This window comes from Pimephales promelas, chromosome 23 (assembly GCF_988280905.1).
Source record: "Pimephales promelas chromosome 23, fPimPro1.hap1.1, whole genome shotgun sequence".
Classification (NCBI taxonomy): domain Eukaryota; kingdom Metazoa; phylum Chordata; class Actinopteri; order Cypriniformes; family Leuciscidae; genus Pimephales; species Pimephales promelas.
The window spans coordinates 18,307,303-18,331,089 of record NC_142791.1 but is presented as its reverse complement, the minus strand read 5'-3'; the positions used below and the strand labels follow the sequence as shown (position 1 = coordinate 18,331,089).

General features: G+C 38.6%; 1 protein-coding gene across 5 annotated transcripts in view; it reads left to right on the top strand.

Moving 5' to 3' along the window:
• Nucleotides 1-23,787, top strand: part of wrn (WRN RecQ like helicase) — a 70,752-nt gene that overhangs the window by 568 nt on the left and 46,397 nt on the right. For 4 of the 5 annotated variants that reach the window (XM_089126333.1, XM_089126335.1, XM_089126334.1 and 1 more), the window contains exons 3-8: nt 812-930; nt 17,704-17,849; nt 17,927-18,075; nt 20,884-21,033; nt 22,402-22,444; nt 22,605-22,704. In XM_089126333.1, the coding sequence (XP_088982459.1) occupies nt 812-930; nt 17,704-17,849; nt 17,927-18,075; nt 20,884-21,033; nt 22,402-22,444; nt 22,605-22,704 (707 nt within the window). Of the gene's footprint in view, nt 1-811; nt 931-17,703; nt 17,850-17,926; nt 18,076-20,883; nt 21,034-22,401; nt 22,445-22,604; nt 22,705-23,787 lie in introns of those variants that run through there. The other variant, XM_089126336.1, reaches the window with a different exon arrangement.

The following is a 23,787-nucleotide window of genomic DNA, read 5'->3' as shown; positions in this document are numbered from 1 at the left end:
TACCTGTGCTTTCACTAATGTGCGTGTTTTCCATTGGTTGAGAAAGAAAAAGCCACTAATTTGCATTATTTACTGAGACACCTGCAGCACTATCATGCTCATATTCAAATAAAACCAAAGCACTGTTTGCAGGTCAACAGTCAAGAAATACTGGTTTAATACTGGTCTACTTATCTTCTGGTCTACAATACTGGTCTACTTGTCTACATAACTATAATATATATAACATTGGTCTACTGTTAAATACTTATCATTGTATAAATGCTCAGATGCAATGTGAGTTCTTGTGCTCCACATGTATTGAGGTAAGTGTAAGTCTGTTCATCTGTACGTTTGCATGTTATGATGCATTCATCGTATAGATGAAGTGAGTTTCCTGGCACTGAAGCGTACTCTGTACTATGAATATGATATTTGCATGATGCCACCTTTGCCATTAGAACCGACATATACGTATCAGTCAATGCACAAATCTTCAAATCAATATTTTTTTATTTTTTTATATTTCTAAATGTTGTTTTAAAGAGAGAATAGCTCTGTGGTTAACCAGTTTCAAGAGCGACACTAACTTACACTAACTTGTCTAAGTTGGAAAACAGACATGTATAAACGTGGTAAATCTAGAGATTACACACCTGTATGAAAAGCACCTGGCAGTACTCCATATATTTATATTTTTCCATCTGACTCTAGGTCAGTAGAATCATGTATCTCAGTGACCGCTCTGCTGTGAACATGGACTCTTTGGTTGTTGTGCTTACTGTAAATAGGCCTCAGATTTGGTATGAATGGGCTTATTGTGTGTTTGCAGTCACCAGGAAGCCATAAAAAGAATGTTCTGGAGAATTATCTTCCTTATCTGGAGTTTGGTGGGACGGTCATATACAGCCAGGAAAGACACGACTGCTCATTTTTATCAGAAGATTTAAGGTAATGTATTTGGATGAACTTTTCATAACAATAAAGATGCACTAAAAATATTTTTTTCTCCAAAGGGATAGTTCACCCCAACATTTTATTTACTCGCCCTAAAGTTGCTCCAAACCTGTGTGAGTTTCTTTGTTCTGTTGAACACAAATTATGATATTTTGAAGAATATGGGTAACCAAACAGTTTCTGGACCTGTCCATAGTATGTAAAAAATACTATGGAAATCAAATGGCACCAGAATCTTGCTGTGTTCTGTTTACATAATAAAAAAAAATCTGACCCTAATAATCCGATTGCATACAGACTAGTAACACAGTGGCAATAAAGTCACATAAAGTAACTATGCCCCTTTTCACAAGATGTAAAATAATTCTCTGATGTCCCCAGAATGTGTATGTGAAGTTTTAGCTCAAAATACCCATCAGATCACTTTTTACAGTATGTTTAAATTGTCACTTTTTGTGGCTCAGAAAAACGCAGTTTTTGTGTGTGTCCCTTTAAATGCAAATGGAGCCTCACGAGCTTCTCAATACCAAGTACGCAAACTTCGGACTTGCGTCCTTGGTAGTTCGGACTTGCCGAGTTTGACTCAGGAGAATGAAACTCCCGAGGACCCAAGTCGGTAACTCTTTATAATAACTGCACGCTATTAATCATTTGTTAAGCATGATTAAACAGTTAATTCATTATTTATAAAGCATTAATAGACATTAATAAGCAGTTTATAAATAAAGCTATAAATGCTTTTTTTCTTGATTTATAATCATATCTATAATGTGTTTAATAATTGTGTTTTCATACTTTGTTAATGATCAATTGATAATGTATAAATGAATTATTACATTATGTACAAACCAGTTATTTAAGAGTTGTCAGTCATTCATAAGATCACTTAGAAAGTGTAAGTAAATGTAGTAAATACAGGTAGTTATAAAGCATTTAGTAGTGGACGGTTAACTATTTTGTGAGCTCATCTAAAGTGAGGACTATTCATGCCTTGTAAAGCATTTATAATATAAAGGAGATTTAAAGGAGTAGTTCACTTTAAAAAAAACTTTTGCTGATAATTTACTCACCCCCATGTCATCCAAGATGTTTACGTCTTTCTTTCTTCAGTCGAAAAGAAATTAAGGTTTTTGATGAAAACGTTCAAGGATTTTCTCCATATAATGGACTTCAATGGGAACCAAACGGTTCAAGGTCCAAATGAGAGTTTCAGTGCAGCTTTAAATGGCTTTAAACGACACCAGACGATGAATAGACGTCATGACTCGAAAAAGAATTTGTTCTTTTTGATGAAAGAGTTTGAACAGAAGAGTCACAAACGCTAATCACAGAACAGAGCATGACGAGCATTTGTGCTTATTAAACTTAAACTTTTTAAAAAAATTTTAATATGGCCGATCGTTTCGCTTGATAAGACCCGTATTCATCGTCTGGTGTCGTTTAAAGCCCTTTGAAGCTGCACTGAAACTCTCATTTGGACCTTGAACCGTTTGGTTCCCATTGAAGTCTATTATATGGAGAAAAATCCTGGAATGGTTTCATCAAAAACCTTAATTTCTTTTCGACTGAAGAAAGAATGACATGGACATCTTGGATGACATGGGGGTGAGTAAATTATCAGCTGTTAAATATTTCTATTTTCTATATCACTGTGTTGTGTTTGTTACATTTTGGTAACACTTTACAATAAGGTTCATTAGTTAACATTAGTTAACTACATTAGTTAGCATGAACTAATAATGAACAACACTTATACAGCGTTTATTAATCTTTGTAAACGTTAATTTCAATATTTACTTATACTTTATTAAAATCTTGTTAACATTAGTTAATGCGCTGTGAACTAACATGAAAAAACAATGAATAGCTTTATTTTTATTAACTAACATCAACGAAGATTAGCAAATGTATTGCTCATGGTTAGTTTATGTTAGTTAATACATTAACTAATGTTAACGAACCTCATTGTAAAGTGTTACCCATTTTACTGTTTAGAAGATTGATGCGCCTTTAAATCTCCTTTATAAATGCTTTACAAGGCATGAATAGTCCTCACTTTAGATGAGCTCACAAACATAGTTTACTGACCACTAATAAATGTTCTATAACTACCCGAATTAACCCTGGATTACAGCATAAATACATGTTAATAAAGCATTTTATTAACACACTAAGTAACCATCACTATATGTCTGAATAATAAGATGTACGAGTTTACATTTAAATAGTTTATTAATCATTTACTTACATGCTCTAAGTAATCTTATGAACCACTGAAAACTCTTAAATAACTGATTTAAAAAAAATGCAATTCTTCATTTAGAAATGATAAATTGATCATTAATAAAGGATGAAAATACAATTATTAAGCAAATTATAGATATGCTTTTAAATCGAGAAGATATCATTTATAGCTGTATTTATAAACTGCTTATTAATGTCCATTAATGCTTTATGAATGATGAATTAACTGTTTACTCATACTTAACTAATGATTATTAGCGTGTAGTTATTATAAAGTGTTACCCGCAAGTCTGGTTCTTCTGCAAATGGAACAGAGCGTACTTGCGTCACTCAGTACGCTCTGGCTATTCCGGTTATCTCTTTATGTGTATTTTAGGTTACTATAAAACGAAATATGCTACAACTGTGCCTCTTTTCAACATTCCACCCAGTGGAGGAAAAACACTCGGGTGTACCGGTCGTTGTTATATTATTAATTTACTACAAGTATGCTCCTAGTTCAGGCACACATTTATTTTCCTGTTGGTTCTTTGCAATGTTGATAAAATATTTTGTACGTTAATTCTTTATGGGTCATAACTTTGTACTTTTAAAGCAAAGTATTTATAGTCACACAGACACACACACACAACAAAAGATTCAGATAATCGATTTGTAACATTATAAATGTCTTCACTGAAAAATTTTATCAATTTATCCTTGATGAATAAAAGTATTGATTTCTTTTTTTCTTTCAGCCCAAAAATTAAATACAAATTATTACTGACTCCTAACTTTTGAACGGTATTGTTTAATATTACAAAAGCTTTCTATTTCAGATAAATGCTGTTCTTTTGAATTTCTGGGTGATTCTCTGAATTGGGTGCCCTTCAAGTCCCCCAAACTTGCTTCAAAGATTTTCAGTTGAAGTAAATCACAAAATGCATTTTAATGCTTTCAATTAATGGAACCAGGTGACTTTGCATTACAATGCAACACAATTGCTTTAAAAAAATGTAATTTAAAGATAATGGGTTGCCTAAGTAGTAGACAACAAGCATGTTTGCATTTCCTCACTAACCATCATTACATTTTCATTGAATATCAAACAAATAAAAAGTGCAATTAATACCAAAATATTGCTGCTAATATAATCGTATGATGGTATAGTGTATTTTCGTTTACTGTTGTGAAATGGAAAATCAATAATCGCTAATTGAGAATCATTAATAATCGAAAAACGACTGTAATTAAATCAGGACTTCAATAATCGTAATCGAATCGGGAAATCAAACAGATTACTACTTTTAACCAATATTAAAGGTGCTCTAAATGATGTCAGGTTTTTTTAGGCAGATATTTTGTCACATACTGCAAACGTCTCACTATGTGCTAGCTGCCTTTCCCCTGAACACACTGTAAAAAAACACGGTCTCTGGAGAGCCCAGGCAAACCTGCACCACGAAACATAACAAACCGTGTTCCAGCCTGTAGTGGCTATTTGTCCATAAACTTAAACAAAACAAAAGTAAAACAATAAACTTCTCAAATGGCCACTTGAGGCTACGTCATAGTTTGGCTTTACGCAGGTTCAGAGGTACCAAAGCAAAATGTCCATACCAGGATTGAGTTTGAGGAGGTTTATTCACACAGTCCAAGCAAGCTCACAGACATTTCTGCTGCCTCTCTCACGCTGGTAAAAAACCATATGCCCTCGTGCCTAACGTACTTCCCACCTTGACCTACTTATGCAAATGAACGTAACACCACGTGACCAATAAACGAAAATACACGTAAAGCATAAATGCAAAATAAACCAAATTAACTTTAACAAGAAAAGAAAAGAAATAAATTAGACTATAAAGTAACTTAAACCCAAAATAAACAAAAAATAAAAATATAGCTCCAACAACCCAGCCCCTAATTGTGACGGTACTTTACCCACAATTAACTTTAGCTTTAACGCAAATGAGCTATATTCTAATTGTAGCTTAAACATTAAACTGGAATCTTCACACCTCTGGATTCTCCATATCTGAAAGAAACAAACAGATTGAAGATAGAAATAGAAGAAAGAATGAGTTGTATAGTCAATTATTAGCCTCCAAGAGAAGACAGAGCTTGGTTATTGGTCTGTCCAGGATGCTGGTCTTCGTTTGGACCTTCACAGAACGAACCAGTCCTCTGGAGTCAGCTGTAGTGCTTAGAACTCTGCCCATCATCCATGAGCCTCTTGGAGCTGTGGCATCAGCGATTACGACAATATCTCCTGGATTAAAGTTTCTCCTTCGCTTCGTCCATTTTTGCCTTTCTTGCATTACAAGCAAATACTCTGCTGTCCACCTTTTCCAAAAAAGCTCCGCAATGTACTGCACCTGCCTCCATCTCCGCTTAATGTACAGATCAGATTTCTCGAAAAGACCTAATGGCAGAATGGGCTTGCCCTTTAACAGGAGAATGTGATTTGGAGTAAGCGCTTCTAAATCATTGGGATCTTCTGAGGCCTTAATTATTGGTCGGTCATTGAGTATGGCTTCCACCTCACAAAACAGCGTTTGCAGGCCTTCTTCGTCCAGCAGTTGATGTCCAACGACAGAGGTAAGTACACTGCGCACAGAGCGAATCAGACGCTCCCAAACGCCACCTTGGTGAGATGCAGCTGGGGTGTTAAAACTCCACGTCATTCCTTCCTGCACAAAGGTCCTTTCAATTTTAGAGTGATTTAAAGCGGCCAATGCCTGCCTCAATTCCTTCTTCGCACCAACGAAATTTGTGCCATTGTCTGACCTTATACTTGTCACAGGTCCTCTTCTGCAGATAAATCTTCGCACAGCATTGATGCAGGAGTCTGTGTCGAGGGAGTGCGCCACCTCAAGGTGTACTGCACGGCTACTCATACAGGTAAATATCACTCCATATCGCTTCAGCACAGTTCTACCTCTCCTCACCTCCAATGGTCCAAAATAGTCCACTCCCGCATTCGTAAAGGGTGCGTTATCAGGCACAACTCGTTCCTCCGGTAAGTCAGACATCTTCTGTTCTCCAAGTTTTCCTCTGTATCTTCTACACACTGTACATTGTGAGAGAATCTTCCTGGCTGCAGAGTTGGCATTTATGATCCAATACTTCTGTCTCAATCTGTTCAGCATGTGATTGCGTCCAGCATGTCCAAGTTGGTAATGGATGTGACGCAATATGAGCTGAGAAACATGCAAATCCTTTGACAGGATCACAGGATGCTTTACCTCCCACGGCAGTGCAGATTTAAACAGACGTCCACCAACTCTGAGGATGCCATCTTCAATGAAGGGGTCAAGGCGATAAAGAGGACTATCTTTGAAAACAGTCTTTGGGTCATGTTTTAGTGAGGAAATTTCAGTACTGAATCTTTGGTTTTGTGCAAACTGAATTATTGCCTTTTCGGCTTCCTCCAAGCGCTCTGGTGTCAAGCTGGATCTTCCAAGTGCGGCTTTGAATTTTTTAATCTCCTTTTCCACATTCTCATTCTGGTTGACCACATGTTCTTTTCTCTTTCGGCTCAAAAGTAAAAGTCTTTCTTTCAGCTCCAACAGCCAGGCTACCGATGTTTTAAGCTTTCTCCAGGATGAAAAATAGTGAATGAGCTGACTGAGGGGATTGTCACTGTGTATTGTAACAACATTCACCTTAAGTTCCCTTTTCACCTCTGCATCGTCAGATGGAATGGAAGAGGAGTCCAAGTCGAGTTTCGGCCACCTGGTGGGGGGCAAGTGCAAAAAGTCTGGTCCTTTTAGCCATTTTCCTTTCCCAAACTCCTGAGCTCTCAGTCCTCGAGAAGCTTCATCTGCAGGGTTGTCTTTGGTGTTTACATACCTCCACTGATCTTTGTCTGAGGATTCTCTTATGGTGCTGACACGATTGGCAACATATGTGTGAAAGCGCTTTGTTTCATTAAAGATGTACTTGAGAACGGTAGTGCTATCGGTCCAAAAGAATGACCTTTGCAATGGCAACTGTAGCTCTTTCAACAGCATTGTATTCACTCGAACAGCAAGCACAGCTGCAGCAAGCTCGAGGCGTGGAATGGTTAGTTGCTTTAGAGGAGCGACACGAGCCTTGCCTGTGATGAATGAAACATGCACGTTGTCAGTATTCTCCAATCTCAAGTATGAAACAATGCCGTATCCTGTTTGACTAGCATCTGAAAAATGATGAAGTTCTGCTTTCACTTGTGTTCCAAAGTTTTTGGGTTTAATGCACCGTTCCACTTTAAATCCACTCATATGCTGAAGTTCAGAGAGCCACTCAGACCAATGTTCGGAGACCTCACGGGGAACTGGCTCATCCCATTTAAAGTTCATTCTGCACAGCTCCTGTAACAGTAACTTGGCAGGGATTATGAAAGGAGACAGAAAACCCAGCGGGTCATAAAGAGAGCTCACCACAGAAAGGATGCCCCTCCTAGTGTGTGGACGTTCCTGCACTGCAGTCCTGAAGCTGAACGTATCGCCTTGAACACACCATTGCATCCCCAGAGCTCTTTCCACAGGGAGTTGGTCCCTGTCCAAATCCATGTTCTCCAAACCCACTGCTCTGATTTTACTAGGAATACGTGCAAACACATTTGAGTTATTTGTGACCCACTTTTGGAGATGGAAGCCGCCCCTTTTACAGAGAGATGTTAATTCATGTATGAGCTTCACTGCATCTTCCTCTGTCACAGTGGACTTAAGACAATCATCCACATAGAAATTTGTCTTGACTGTACAAAGGACATCGGGTGAATATTGCAGTGCATTATCCTCAGCAGTTCTCCTCAGTGCATAGTTTGAGCAGCTTGGAGAAGATACAGCTCCAAACAAATGCACGCACATCCTGTATTCCTCTGGCTCCGCTGTAGCGTCTCCATTGGGCCACCATAAAAAGCGCAAGAAGTTAACGTGCTTATATGGAACCCGGACCTGATGGAACATGGCGTTGATATCAGCCATAACAGCGATGGGCTCTTCTCTAAACCGAAGGAGAACACCAATTAGCGTGTTAGTGAAGTCTGGGCCCTGCAGGAGTTGACTGTTCAATGATGTACCTTTGTAAGTACAGCCGCAATCAAACACAACACGCAACTTTCCTTTGGTTGGATGATGTACACCATGGTGGGGAATGTACCATACCTTTCCTTGTTCCAGAATGGGCTCATTGGTGGGAACCTTTTCTGCATATCCTTGCTCTAACATGTTGTTAAGGAAATCAACGTATTGAGCCTTGAATGACATATCTCTATTGAATCTCCTCTTCAGGCCTTGGAGTCTTTGTAGCGCAACGCAGCGATTATTTGGCAGAACAGGATCATCAACTCTGAAAGGTAAGTCAATGTAATAATGTTCTTTGTTAAGCACTGTTGTACTCTCCACTATTTTCATGAATTTAATGTCTTCTCTTGACATCTCAAGTTGTTCATCACTTGTTCTTTCATTAAAGTCATGATTATACTGTTGCATCAACATACTCTCCAAGTGTTCCACAGATATGTGATTAGCAGTTACAACAATGCATCCTGATTTAACACCAGTACCTTCAGAGTCTCCAGCACGAAGAGGCCCATTTATGACCCAGCCAACTCTGGTCCTCACTGCATACGGTCCACCACATTGACTGTTTATCAGTTCCCATGGCTCCAAAACTTTAGGAGAGTCGGTTCCAATGAGCAAGTCTACATCTGCATCTACTTCATGTAGCCTAATGCTGCTCAAATACGCCCATTTGGCAACATCATCCTGACATGGCACATTGACTTTAGATACAGGCATTTTTGTTTGTGTCAGAACAGATGGTAGCTCAATAAAGTCATCGGTGTCAAATCCAGACACCTCCAGACCGGTTACTATAGTAGTGTTAATGGTTTTAGTCTGCCCCATTGTCCTTAACACTACGTTACAGTTTTTTCCGGATACTCCCAGCCTTTCAGCCAAACTTGTAGTGCAGAAGGTACCAGAGCTCCCGGGATCCAGGAAAGCATAAGTATGCACAACTTTATTACTTTTCTGACCCTTCACCTTCACAGCCACAATGGAAAAAACAGCAGTATCCTCTTCACCAGCCCCAATATGACCACACGTCTGCTGCTTCCCGGACACAGTACTCCCAGTTTCTTTGGAGGTTATCCTGGTAGTGTCCTCCTTCTCCACATGCAGGACAGATGGGTGCTTCCTGTAACACACTTCACAATCCAAGCGACTCCTACAGTCTTTGCTTGTGTGTCCATGTTTCAAGCACCCAAAACAAACGCCCTTCTCCTTTAGAAACTGCATCTTGTCTTGTTGTGTCTTTCTTCTAAACTGAAAGCATTTTTCCAGAGTGTGATTGGTAAGAGAGCAGAACATACATTTGAGCTGGTGACCTTGAGCTGTCAAATTTTCCATTTCTTTATATCCATCCTTTGGTACATTAATGCTGGTGGCAAATGTACCACTTTTCCTTTTCTGCTTAACTTGCATGGATAGCTTTGTATAACTGGCTGGAGAAACATCATTAATACTTCCGAACAGAGGATCTGAAACAATTTTGACTTGTTTTTCAATGAAATTCACAAAATCAACAAACACTGCTCTGCTTCCAGTTTGTTCCAGTATATCACATGCCACATTTCTCCACTTTTCCCTCAGCTTGTATGGGAGTTTCATTAAGATCGTCCTGAGATTAGCTGGCATGTCCAACTCCTTCATATACTTTATATGATGTACTATATTGGAGCAACCTCGAAGGAACAAAGCAAATGACTGCAAAGCATTAACATCCTCAGGTTTTATTGAGGGCCAGTTGTTGATTTTGTCCATGTAAGCAGAAGAGATTGTATGTTCACTGCCAAAATGTTCAATCAAAAGCGTTTTTGCTCTTTGATAACCTGGTTCAGGGGCCATATGCTGACAACTTCTTACAATGTCTCTTGGTTGCCCCCTAGTGTACTGTTCTAGAAAGTACAGACAATCACTGAAATTTTGAGTTTTATCCTCGATGCAATTTTCAAAGGCTCTGAGAAAAGATTTGAAATACAGGGGATCACCATCAAATACAGGTATATTTCTCATAGGCAGAGCAGAGGCTGTGTTTTGTTGGACCAACAGTGCAGTTATTTCATTTTGACGCTGCATGATGTTCAAAATGTCAGGAGAATTGATGGATTGTTTGTCACAAACATCTTGCAAACCCAGTGATTGGGTACCTTGCCCTTGAAACACAGGAATGACAGTAGGTCTGGGTAGTTGTTTTACAACATGTTTGGGTTGGACACCAACAGGGATAGAATTCAACAAGGGACTGGAGGTAGGTTCAGAGCTTTTATTGGTGGGCACATAGCATTCAGCATTCGAATTTAGTTCATATGTCCCTTGAATTTCTGACCTTTTCAAGTAAGAATTCATACCATCTGATATTTGAGATGCACATTTTGACACTTTGGAGCCACACTTTGAGCTTACTTCCAGAACCTCCAATTTTGCATTAGTCACCTTTAATTTTGCCTCCAGAGCAAGTTGTTCCTTTTCTCTCCTTAAATTTTCCCGTTTCTTCCGTAAGTCCTCTTGTTCAAGTCGTATTTGTTCCTCCTGATCCTCCAGAATATGTCTTCGCTTTAGAGCAGCCATGCGCTCCTGTAATGCTGCTCTTTCTGCTTGAGCTAATATTTTTGCAGATGCACTGGATGAAATCTTTGACAGTTTAGAACCAGCCTTTGAATGCGTTGCAGAACCTTTATTGGATACACTGTCCTCAGGCCCAATATCAGTTGGATTATCAGGTGGTTTAATTGGAAGTTCATATGAATGGCCTGTGTTTGATACCCAACCTTTGACGTCATCAATAAAACTTAAAAAACACTTCTCCTTTTGTTCAAAATTTTTATCTTGTTTCTCCTTCTCATCCTGTGGTATGTCCAGTGACACAAACGACAAATGATGTTGTTTTGCCTCATCAACACATATTATTATTTGATCCAAAAGGGACTTGACTGCATCAATATTGTCTGCAGAATGCATCAACTTATCCATCTGATTCATGTACGATTTGGCTCGTCTACATAACGCCGATCTTTTTTCCTGACACGTTTGCATAAAAAACATCATTCCTTTAGCGGTAAAACTTGTGCGTCTTCTTGTAGGAAACGCCGTGTCGCTTTTGGCTTTAGATGAAACGTCAGACATTTTTCCCTTTGTTGATGTCGGTCAAGTACACACAGTTGTTTGCGGAGCTTGAATAAAGCACATACCTTGTGGAACTTTGTTTGTTGCGGTGGTTGCCTTTGTGCACGGAGTCGAATAAACGGAGTAGCTGTTGTTACACGCGGCCGTGCGCGTCACATGTGAAGGCTTGAGCTTTCGTTTATTCCAATTGCAGCAGTAACGTTAATATCCTCCGCTCCGTAGTGCAGATCCAGCCCACGCCTCTGTCACTCCTAAGCCTTTTGTTTGGCTCACTCATCCAGGTGAGTAATCCACTTTCCAAACGGTAACGTTAATCCAGCAAACGACGAAAGTCCAGTATCCAGTCAACAATATATCCAGGGTGGGTTTTTTACTTATTGTAGTGGCTATTTGTCCATAAACTTAAAGAGCATATTGCAGGTAAAAAAAAAAATCGAAATTTATAGATAACCTTGTATGAAAATACCATATGAAAAGTTAATCCAGGATTTAAAATGTTTTAAAACAACATAAGGGCACTAATTTAGAAGATAAAGTGAGCGTTTCTTGGACTGCTAGTAAAAACGGCTTTTTTTTCAACGTCGCGTCATTTGACGTCATAGAAGGGAGCCGCAGCCTCGGCTCAGTGAGAGCAGGCTGGTGTTCAGTGAGAGCGCTCGTCAGTCAGTGTGCTTTCGTTAGTTTTTGCATTTTAATTTATCATCGTCATGGTAAATATTGTGTTTGTGGAGATTGCAAAAACTCCAGCCTGTCAGGACTTCAAGATCGAGTCCACAAGTTTCCATTACAATAAAAGGAACGGTGCTATATAGCCTATCTTTCGTTCCTGGTGCGGTTTGAGCAGGTGAAGAGACGGGATTTCTCCTCTCGGCTCGGAAAACACGGTCGTGTGTAGCGTTCACTTCAGATCAAATGATTAGCATCTCGGCAATATGATGGAGTTCAACATGGTATGCCGAAGCAAGAATATTGATCGTCGTATACTATTAATGGCATCAAATAGTGTTATATAGGTAACTTAGTCATGTCATGCCCTAAATAAAACTTGTAATTGAAAAACAAAATTGGTTGTTTAAATACTCAAACCTTTAATATTCTGTTTATGTTATAACCAAGGTGAAAAATATGTATTAAAAATTTACCCGAGTATAGCCTATGCTTTTATTATAGAAATATACTCAAGTAAAGTTTTTATACATTTAATAGTATATAAATCTACCCTAAACATACTAATGTCTGCTGGCCTGTTATAGGATCATAATAATCTGTACAATATTGTGAGCACAGTGTATATCGTTAGCGAACGTGTATACTATAAGTACGTCTCTCACCTAAAAGGCACCTGTCCTGTTCTCCACTGGTTCTCCTCACATCACAGCTCAATTTTTCTCTGACCATTCTGTCTGACATTATCCTGGCCTGTCCCTGATCTCTTTAGCATAGCAGGCTCATAACTTTATGGCTTGATCCGTCATACGAGTATTTCCTCAGCGTCCGAAATGTCATTGCGATTCATTGTTTTCCTGTTGTGTGAATCGACCGCTCTCCCGCTCATTGCGTCACGCCCGCCACGCCCATTTTCAGACGCGGAAGTAAAATTTTCTCACAAAAACGACTGCAGAAGCTTCTGTGGCGTGTTTATACGTATATTTTAAAGAAAATCTAGTTCCTACATTGTTTTTCTATGCATTGACTCGTTGGGTCCTCTAACCTGCAATATGCCCTTTAAACAAAACAAAAGTAAAACAATAAACTTCTCAAATGGCCACTTGAGGCTACGTCATAGTTTGGCTTTACGCAGGTTCAGAGGTACCAAAGCAAAATGTCCATACCAGGATTGAGTTTGAGGAGGTTTATTCACACAGTCCAAGCAAGCTCACAGACATTTCTGCTGCCTCTCTCACGCTGGTAAAAAACCATATGCCCTCGTGCCTAACGTACTTCCCACCTTGACCTACTTATGCAAATGAACGTAACACCACGTGACCAATAAACGAAAATACACGTAAAGCATAAATGCAAAATAAACCAAATTAACTTTAACAAGAAAAGAAAAGAAACAAATTAGACTATAAAGTAACTTAAACCCAAAATAAACAAAAAATAAAAATATAGCTCCAACACAGCCAATAACCGACAAGAATGATTTGGGGGGTTAGTGCGCATGCGCATGAAGGGGGGTGTGGGGTGTGGGAAGTGGAGGAGAGAAGCATGAAGAGGGAAGTTAGCTAGAGGACAGATGTCCTAGACAATGACTAATGTTAAAATTATATTCTCATGAATTTTGATTTGGCTGAAAGCTTCCTCATTCATGAGTATTCATATAGTCTCCTCATTCCTTGCCTCCTCATCTACTCATTCCTCGCTCCTCGTCTCCTCATTCCTTGTCTCCTCGCCTCCTTATTCACCATTTCCTCATTCCTCGTCTCCTCCTCGCTCCTCGTCTCCTCCTCGCTCCTTATTCCTCGCCTCCTCATTCCTCGTTTCCTCATTGTTAAAGTGATCAACAGAACAAAGAAATTCACACAGGTTTGGAACAACATGAGGGTGAGTAAATGATGACAGAATTTTAATTTAAGTGAACTATCCCTTTAAGTTTTTGTTAGAAAATAAAATTGTTAAAAACCACTAGTTTGTCACTAGTTTGGTAAGTCTAATAATGATTTATATTCAATACTGTCCATAAACCAATAAAAGATGGCTGTAACAGATATGCTACTTATTTGCTCAGATGATATATTTTTCTGTCACGTCTTGTACGACTTTGTGCTTCTTAACATTGATCTTGTTTTAGCTGATATGTCGATCACAGATTATGAATATTCTTCAAACTATCAGATTTTTTCTGCATGAGATGATGTTAAAGGGCACCTATTATGGCATTTAAAATGTTCCTAATATTGTTCTGGGAATCCCCAACAACAGTTTTACATGAATGCAATGACAAAAAACACTTTTGTTGTCTTATAATATGCATTTATTTTTACCTGATTTGCTCACCGACTCCCAAATGATTCATACAACGACTCATTTTTCCAAACCACTCCTTTGCGTGACGCTAATCGGCGGTGATTGGTCAGATGACAGACCCAGTCAGTTATTGTTTGTTAGCTAACACATAAACATACTGTATTGATAAAGCACTGCAGTACTACAAGACGCTCTATTCTTTATGACAACTCCCAATAACAGCGACAAACATTTCACATATTTAAAAAAAATTGACATTGGAGACCTAGAAGCTGCGCTGAGCTTTACTTACACACACACACACACGCACACACATACTTATTGCGCCTTCCCTCCTCGCGCCCCGATGCTACAAAACCCAAAAGCAACAATTATTAATAATACTTACAGGTTGTGATTCTGTGGAGGAAGCTGATCCATATACACTGGATACTGAGACCTCCTTCAGGAACAACCGGCTTTTGAATCCACATTTGAATTCATTTATGTTTTTGAATGATTCGTCATTAAAATGATGAGAACACAATCGGGCTATACTGTTGTGGTATCGTTGCAAATATGAACTCTAACCACCGATTCTTCACATGCTCGTCCCTGGTAAATGAAAACAAAGTGGCTGAACTATCTTTGCATTGTAGAACACAGCGTCTTCTCGACATGATTCTATGATGAAGTATTTGAATGTGTTCTAGACTTCAAGTTTACACTTCCGTCTGCACGGGCAGTAACTGGGCGCGGCCAATATGTATCTACGTCACGATGTAACAGCTAATGACTCGTTTCAAAAACATTTCAATACGACAATTCACCATGACGTTACAACAATAACAGACGTTCTTCCGGGTGGCAAAAGCCGAAGCGTCCCTATGGCAACACTAGTAAATTGCATGGAGGGAGACACACCGCCGGCAGAAGCCTAATCTACATTTCAACAGTTGATTCAAGAACAGACGTGGTGGAAATTCAGACATAGTTAACATGATCATTAAAGCTTAGATTTTTTTGATCTAGAGACGTGCACTCCCAACGCACTAGACCGCGGCGCGGGACTAGATCTGATGGCCGAGTGCGGGCGGTAATGCACTCTGTGTGTGCGGATTGCAGGAGAATAAAACGATTCGCGGGACTCCCGCAAACTAGAAATATCTATGAATAAAACAAATAAAAACTAATACATTTGTATTCATCTGTTGCAGAAAAGCAACGAGAACAACTAAAACAAAATAGAAATGACTTAACAGTTACATGGCAGAGTTTCATTTTATAACGTGACTGCAGCGATGAGCGATGTAGCCAATCACAGACATATGTGTTGATTTATTGAACGCATTGGCCAATCAGAAGCATTTACGATGAAGAAGCATTTACTCACCGCTCAAAAGAAAGTAACATGGAAAGTAATAGAAATAACTAAGTTAGTTGAGAACGTCAGTTATATAACGACCCACGTATTAAAATGGTTGGATTTAAATCGGGCTCAGGCTCATAATTAGAAGACGACATGCACTTTTGACGACGTCCACTCGCTTTAACCTCCTCACCCACAGGTTCTGCTGGATAGATTTACTTTTTTCTGAAGGAAATCGATAAAAAAAAACCTACACCTTTTGCTGTATATCTGGTGGCGCAACCCCAAACACAACATATTTTCTCCATAGATTCAACTTTGATCAACAACAATGATTTTAACTGTGTAACTGTTCAGTTGCCGGCTGGATCTCTTCAGTTAGTCAATGGAAGCCGCTCGCGTTCTGCCACCCGGAAGTTTCGCGGTGCCTATTGTTTACAAACATTCTGAAATGCCCTATTGTGACCGTACATGTTTTTCTCCTTGCTTTAATTATAAATGTTGGTGTAATGCTGAAGGTTGGACTGGACTGCATTTTTATATAGGGCTTTCACAGACCCAATGGCCACAAAAGCCTCACATTTTACATTTTGCCTCACATTCACCCATTCACTCAATCATTCATACACCTACGGCGGTGTCAGCCATGCAAGGTGCCATCCAGCTGGTCAGGAGCAGCTGGGGTTAGGTCTTGCTCATACACACCTCAACACTTGGTCAGGTGGAACCGGGGATTGAACCACCAACCTTCTGGTTTATAGACAACGTACAACCAACTGAGCCACTGAGCCACTTTTCAAATTTATAAAACCGTTGGTACGCCAGAAGCTGCGCAGAATTCACTTTATAAATCCCAGTCAGCGGGAGATTGTGCACACGTGCGTCTCCTCCTCGAAATAACCATATATGGAGATTACAACGCCTAGTTTAAATATGCATATCCTCATTTGCATATCATTCGCATATGATTATTCATCCACGTGATACCAAGTTTAACGGTACAAGACGTTAGGAAAATATGAAATGTGGATGTGTCGTCACATTACAAACATATTTTTTGTTAGTAGCCTATAGCATTGCTTTGTTTTTGAATGAATAAATCAAATAGTGTTAAATACATTTCAGTGAAAGTTTTTCTCAATATTTTCCACTGACCAAATAGTATTTTTAATTGATTTATATTTTAATGGAAACAGATAGACATGGTTGTGCATTAATTGCATTAAACAATTTTCTCAGACAATCTGCTATTATCATGATTAGCAATTACAGTATCTCTAGTTAAAACATTAAAACACAGCATGCCAGAAGAAAAGTGTTCAAAAGCATTGCATCCACAACAAATATGTCTATTTCTATTTATTGAATATAATTTTTTTTTTTGTAACTTCCCAGTAATGATTTCATGTAGGCTAGTTTAAGTGTTTAACTCCATTAATGAGAATGGCATATTTAATGTAAACATTTATATCAGATGTACATAGTTTAAATCAGTCTTTTATTTATTTAAACTGTTATTGAGAACATGCACTCTATTTATGATTTGGACTCATGATGAAGATTTACGGTTTTACTCCATCTGCCGTTAGATTAGCCTATAGGCTAGCCTATTTGTGCGTCAGTTTCACTAAACGACCCAACGCGTGTGCTGGCGCGGTCATTTAAGAAGGGATGGATGTTTGCTCCAAGTGATGATATAGGTTTGTGAAATTATATTTGAATTATATTTCTGTAGATGTATAATTTTCTTTAGATTCTCTGTCTAATAGTGAGAAAAAAGACATTTGACTCCAGCTCACCATCGGTGTCGCCAAAACACATACTCTTCTAAAAGAAGTACGCGTACGCACGGTCAAGAGCATCCTTACGGTGCACACTTATTTACGCCAAGTTTATTTTTTATACGCATATTTCTATGCCCATTTTGTGCGTACACAACGTTTATACATCAGGCCCATGGGCTGTTCATTCAGTCCTGTGTAGATTGACCCACACAGATCTGGTAACCTTCCCCGTTTGTCCTTATGTGTGGCTTTTGTGTGTCTCATCCAGGTCTGGTCTGTCGTTGGGATCAGCTGTGGGATTTGATCTGGAATGGCCGCCCTGCTTCACCAAAGGGAAGACGAAGAAAGTGGCTGTAGTGCAGCTGTGTGCCTCAGAGGAGCAGTGCTTTCTGTTTCACATCTCCTCCATGTCAGGTGAGCTCAGACAGACGCTGTCTCTCAGTGTTCAGCTTTACCTGAGGATCTGCTCACGTCTGTCTCATCATGCCCAGGGTTTCCTCCCGGCCTGAAGGTGCTTTTGGAGGACGAGAATGTCATGAAAGTTGGCGTGGGAATTGAGGGAGACAAGTGGAAGTTATTATCTGATTATGACATCAAATTGAAGAATATTGTTGAGCTCTCTGATCTGGCCAATGAGACGGTATGCTGTCTTGGTATTTATACATGTATTTCATCATGTGGTTGTTGCCTCGACATTAACGTTTTTTTTTTGGGACAAGTGGATCTCCAGTGAAAGAGAATTGTATTTGCCCGATTGGACAAGTTGCCTGATTAAAATGTCAAAAACAACTAAATAACTAGGAATCACCAGAATGCAAGAATGATTCATATTTTATTACATTTAGGGGATGATGATATATAATGTACTGACAGTAACAAGGATCAAAATGAATGAGAGCAGTTCACACAAACTCAGTTAACATACTGCTGAAAAAATGTGAAGTTTTTATATTTATAACATATGTTAAACAAAATCACACAATCAAGAGTGCATTTTCCTGAATACCATTACAATTAAAAATGTCACATTGATTTCCTACAACAGTTCAATAAACAGTTAAATTTAACAGTCACTTACATTTTAGATGCAAAATTGAAACTGTTTTTCTTCTGTTTCAACAACAAAGACAAAGTCAAAAACTAAACAAAGATTCAGCATTTTGAACGAATTAGTTGAGTCAAAGATTCTATGACATGAACAACTGCCTCATTCTGAATAAATCAGTCATTTGAGCTAATCGTTTGAATGAATGACTCAATGAGACTCAATCATTAAGACGGTTTAGTTTCATGTTTAAAAGTCAAATAATTTTATTCCTAACATTTCTTATTTGTATATTAAAAAATATTTAAAACAATCTCATAACATTGTTTAATGTAATTGAAATTTTTTCAGTGTAAATTATTTCATTTTTAACCCAATAGATGTAGTGTCTTATTATTATAATTTAATTTATTGATAAAATTTAGGAGTTTGAAAGGTGTAATTAAAGATGAAGCATACATTTAATAAGATTAGGGGAAAAAAACTTTTTAAGGTAAAAAAAAATAAGTCACTGGCATAAAATATCACTGACAGTCATGAGGGGTTTATTTTGCAATAATTACTGGCTGACTGTAATTTTTCTTGCTTATTACATGGCAACTAACCAATAATAATTACACAGTAGTGTTTTTATTGTAAAATTATAATAGTTCAGAAATAAATACTATAAAAATATATACATAATGCAAAAGTAACACTGATACAAGGACATGAAATATTGATTTGAGATAAAATGAGCTATTTTTATCTTGACTTGTAGCTTCAGCGAAGGAAAAAATTAGTCCGTTTCAGTGTAAAAAATTGGACTAGCAACAAGATAAACACTAAAACAATTTAATTTGTTAATGCTGAGGTAATTTTTATTTGTACAACGCGTTTAAAAATATGTTAGTATGTTTCTGACTGTGTCAAAGTAATGTCCATATTTCAGAAATGTATTAAGAAGATACAAATCATGCAGTTGGCTAACATTATGTGCTCATTTAGTCAGAAACAATGAGCATGTCAAAGCAATTATTACAAGTTGTGATCATATTGATTACAATATATAGAACATTTTGCAGTTTTGTGAATGTTGATTCACAGTTGGCATCATCTCCAGTCCTGCATACCTTAACAGTGCAAATAAGGTAATTGCAATGAGTGTGATGTGAGCATTATAGCTGTATAAAGTACAGCATTTCCAGGCATGACTGTGAATATCTGGAAATCTACTTGCTGGATGACGCAATTGACCAATCAGAATCAAGTTATCAACTAAGCCAAATATAATAAATCTCACAGACTTGTGTTGAAGGAGGCACTCAAGCCATTTCTACACACCAGAATCACAAGAGACTTGACTTTTTTGACTTGAGCAAGTAGGACACCACTTAGAAACCACTCAGAATACCTTAGCAACCACATAGCAATGCACTTAAAATGTTCAAAACTCACTGCAACAACTCAACGTCATAGCAGCAGCAACCCAAGCATCATAGCAGCATCAACCCAGGCATCAAAGCAGCAACAACCCAGGCATCAAAGCAGCAACAACCCAAGCATCAAAGCAGCAACAACCCAGGCATCATAGCAGCAACAACCCAGGCATCATAGCAGCAACAACCCAGGCATCATAGCAGCAACAACCCAGGCATCATAGCAGCAACAACCCAGGCATCATAGCAGCAACAACCCAGGCATCATAGCAGCAACAACCCAGGCATCATAGCAGCAACAACCCAGGCATCATAGCAGCAACAACCCAGGCATCAAAGCAGCAACAACCCAGGCATCAAAGCAGCAACAACCCAGGCATCAAAGCAGCAACAACCCAGGCATCAAAGCAGCAACAACCCAGGCATCATAGCAGCAACAACCCAGGCATCATAGCAGCATCAACCCAGGCATCATAGCACAGCAGCAACAACAACCCAAGCATCATAGCAGCAAAGCATCATAGCAGCATCAACCCAGGCATCATAGCACAGCAGCAGCAATAACCCAAGCGTCATAGCAGCAATAACCCAAGCATCATAGCAGCAATAACCCAAGCATCATAGCAGCAATAACCCAAGCATCATAGCAGCAATAACCCAAGCATCATAGCAGCAAAGCATCATAGCAGCAACAACCCAAGCATCATAGCACATAGCAGCAACAACCCAAGCATCATAGCAGCAATAACCCAAACATCATAGCAGCAACAACCCAAGCACCATAGGAGTGAGAGTTGAGAGCTGTGAAGCAATACTGGCAGCATGAAACAAAAATACAGTAACAAACGTTATTTAGATAAGGTCATTGTCCGCAATATGTAAAGAAAATAAAACCTTATACCTTGTCATAATGATAAAATCATGAATTGCATAAATGAAAGTTCCTGCTTATTTTGAGTGTGTGTGTGTGTGTGTGTGTGTTCAGCTAAAATGTTGTGAGAGGTGGAGTTTGGATGGTCTAGTGAAGCACTTGCTGAAGAAGCAGCTCTTCAAAGACAGGCGTGTGCGCTGCAGTCACTGGGACGACTTTGGTCTGACAGAAGACCAGAAGAGATACGCTGCCACCGATGCTTATGTGAGTACTAATATACCATAGCAGTTTGAACACTAGGGTTGGGCATCGTTTTGATACGATTCTAATTCGGAATCTTCCTTTCGATTTCGGTTATTTAGTTATTTAAGTCTTGATTCCGATTCTTTGAGGAGTGGAGTCAAAACATGTCACAGGCTCATTTCACAGAGGAACAATTTATTTTGATTCAATTATGAGTTTTAGCTTTGGGAGCTGCCTCTGTACCAGACCAAAAGACAGATTTGCAGAACTTGGACCCTGGTCTGAACTCTCTGGACATGTATAAACAGTAATATTAGGACTAGTGTGGGGAATTTGCATAGAGCTACATTCATCTACGAGAGAAAAAAATATTTCAGTAACGTTGTTGTTGTTCACCATTTGCAATTTGGTCAAGTGCTTTATTACACTATGATCCCTTACCTGATTGTGACGAGGTAACGTTACTAACGTTGGTTAGCGCAGGGTTGCCCGAGGAGGACGAGACAGTGGACCTGCTTTGCACGTCGAACACGCTACACTTCTTGTTAATTTGTACTTTTATTTGCTGGTATAGGCGTAATTTGTGGGTGGGACGTGTCCCCCCCCACCACTTTTTCCTCGATATTGCCCCTCCAAAAATATCTCGCGGCACGGATGGACCAATAAAAATCAATAAATCTTCTCCAGTTAACTAGCAGAGCATTCATTTCATTCTTTTGTTAAATAAAATTCGATCTAGCACTAAAATGTTTTGTATTTTAAATCAAGTGATCAAAGTGCGCCGTTGCCGATGCAATCAGTGGTGCAGATCCAGTGTTCCCAACTTCTTGCGCTTCAATCCGTAGCAGTGACTCTAATTAGTTCCAGTGAAATCACAAAACAAATTGCACACAAACAAACGTTTCCCTGCTTGATATACAACCACTTGGAAAAAAAAAACGATATGAGTGCGTATTAGAACCCAAAACGTGCGTGGCAAAAATTAAGGTGAAATAAAGCCATGCTCCACGGCTCCAATAGAACAAGCAGGCGAGTGAGCACTTCAAGACATCCGGTAGTCACTTTCCGGTGGGACCAAAACTTACGAGTTTGGAACCGATGATCGGAATTGAAAACAAATTTTCTAAACGATTCCAATGGAATCATTATTTTTTAAACGGTTCCATATTGGAACCGATTCTCGATGCCCAACCCTACACACTGTATTTATTTGAATGCCATTTTTTGCAGGGCCATTTGCAATGTGAAGGCCAATAGATTATTAAAATAAATAGAAATGGTGACCATTTACAGCAGCAGATTATACAGTATTCATATATTCATATAAAATTAGGTCTTTACATCTTGATGCTAATAAAAGCCTCATAATTGGCTTTATTTTCCTAACAGGCTGGGTTGCTCATTTATCAGAAACTACAAGAAATGATGTCTGGTGAGATTGCTTATGTTCTTCTCTGTTGTACTGCGCTCTTCTCATGTTCCTGCATGTATGGATGATCAGATAATGTTTAAAGGCCCTGTGTATGTAACATTTGTATATCTGTGTCTCTTTCTCTGCTCTTGCTCTGTTTATTTGCCAATGGGCTGCTCAGAATCTCCAGCACTCGGTTTGAAGCAAAGAGTTCTTCAGATTGCTTGTGATCTTAAAGATCTGGCTGATCATATTCCAGATGAGCTTGACTGCATGGACAGGTCGGTTTATTTTTCTCTGAGGTCCAGAGGATTTGTTTATATGTTTATATGTTGATTATATGCACATAGTAGCAACAACCCAAGCATCATAGAACATAGCAGGAAAAACCCAAGCATCATAGCAGCAACAACCCAAGCATCATAGCATCATAGCAGGAACAACCCAAGCATCATAGCAGGAACAACCCAAGCATCATAGCAGGAACAACCCAAGAATCATAACAGGAACAACCCAAGAATCATAGCACATAGTAGCAAAAACCCAAGCATCATAGAACATAGCAGGAAAAACCCAAGAATCATAGCAGCAACAACCCAAGGATCATAGCAGGAAAAACCCAAGCATCATAGCAGCAACAACCCAAGCATCATAGAACATAGCAGGACAAACCCAAGCAACATAGCACGTAGCAGTAATATATATTAGGGCTGGGTAATAAATATAGATTTCTCGATATTAATCGATTCTAATTTTTACGAACCGATATCGATTCTTAAATCTCAAGAATCGATTAGTCATCCTGTTTCATTTGAATGAATGGAACATTGTATCACGGCTGCGCACATCCAAAAATCGCAATAATCTTTGTCCTTTGTTACTATTAATATGAAACAAAGTCTCAATTTTCAAATTACGTCCATTTTCCTTTTGAAATTCAAAAATATAAATAACATTTTGGCGCTGTGGCATGAGATCGCTCTGGCACAGCTCAAGAGAAGCAGAGCATTTACCTCAGAAAACCCACAAACTCATTAGTCAGCTAGAAAGAATAACTCTAGAGAGGAGCATTTTGCTAAATATATGAACCATATTACATATGCATTATAATCTTAATGTTTTTCAATATTTAATGCATGTTTGAATAAATCGGGCAAGTTTTTAGCCAGCATTTAAATGTTTATATTTCATATAATCTTCTTATTGTAAAAATAAATAAAAGTGTAATTTAAGTGTTTGTATAGCTACAAAACAGTTAATTATTACCTTCATATTAGGCTAATGAAGCCTAGGCTACAACTAGACTCCCATAGTTTACAGCATTAGTTAAGAGATTTGATTTCCTTGAGAAAATTTTCCATTTA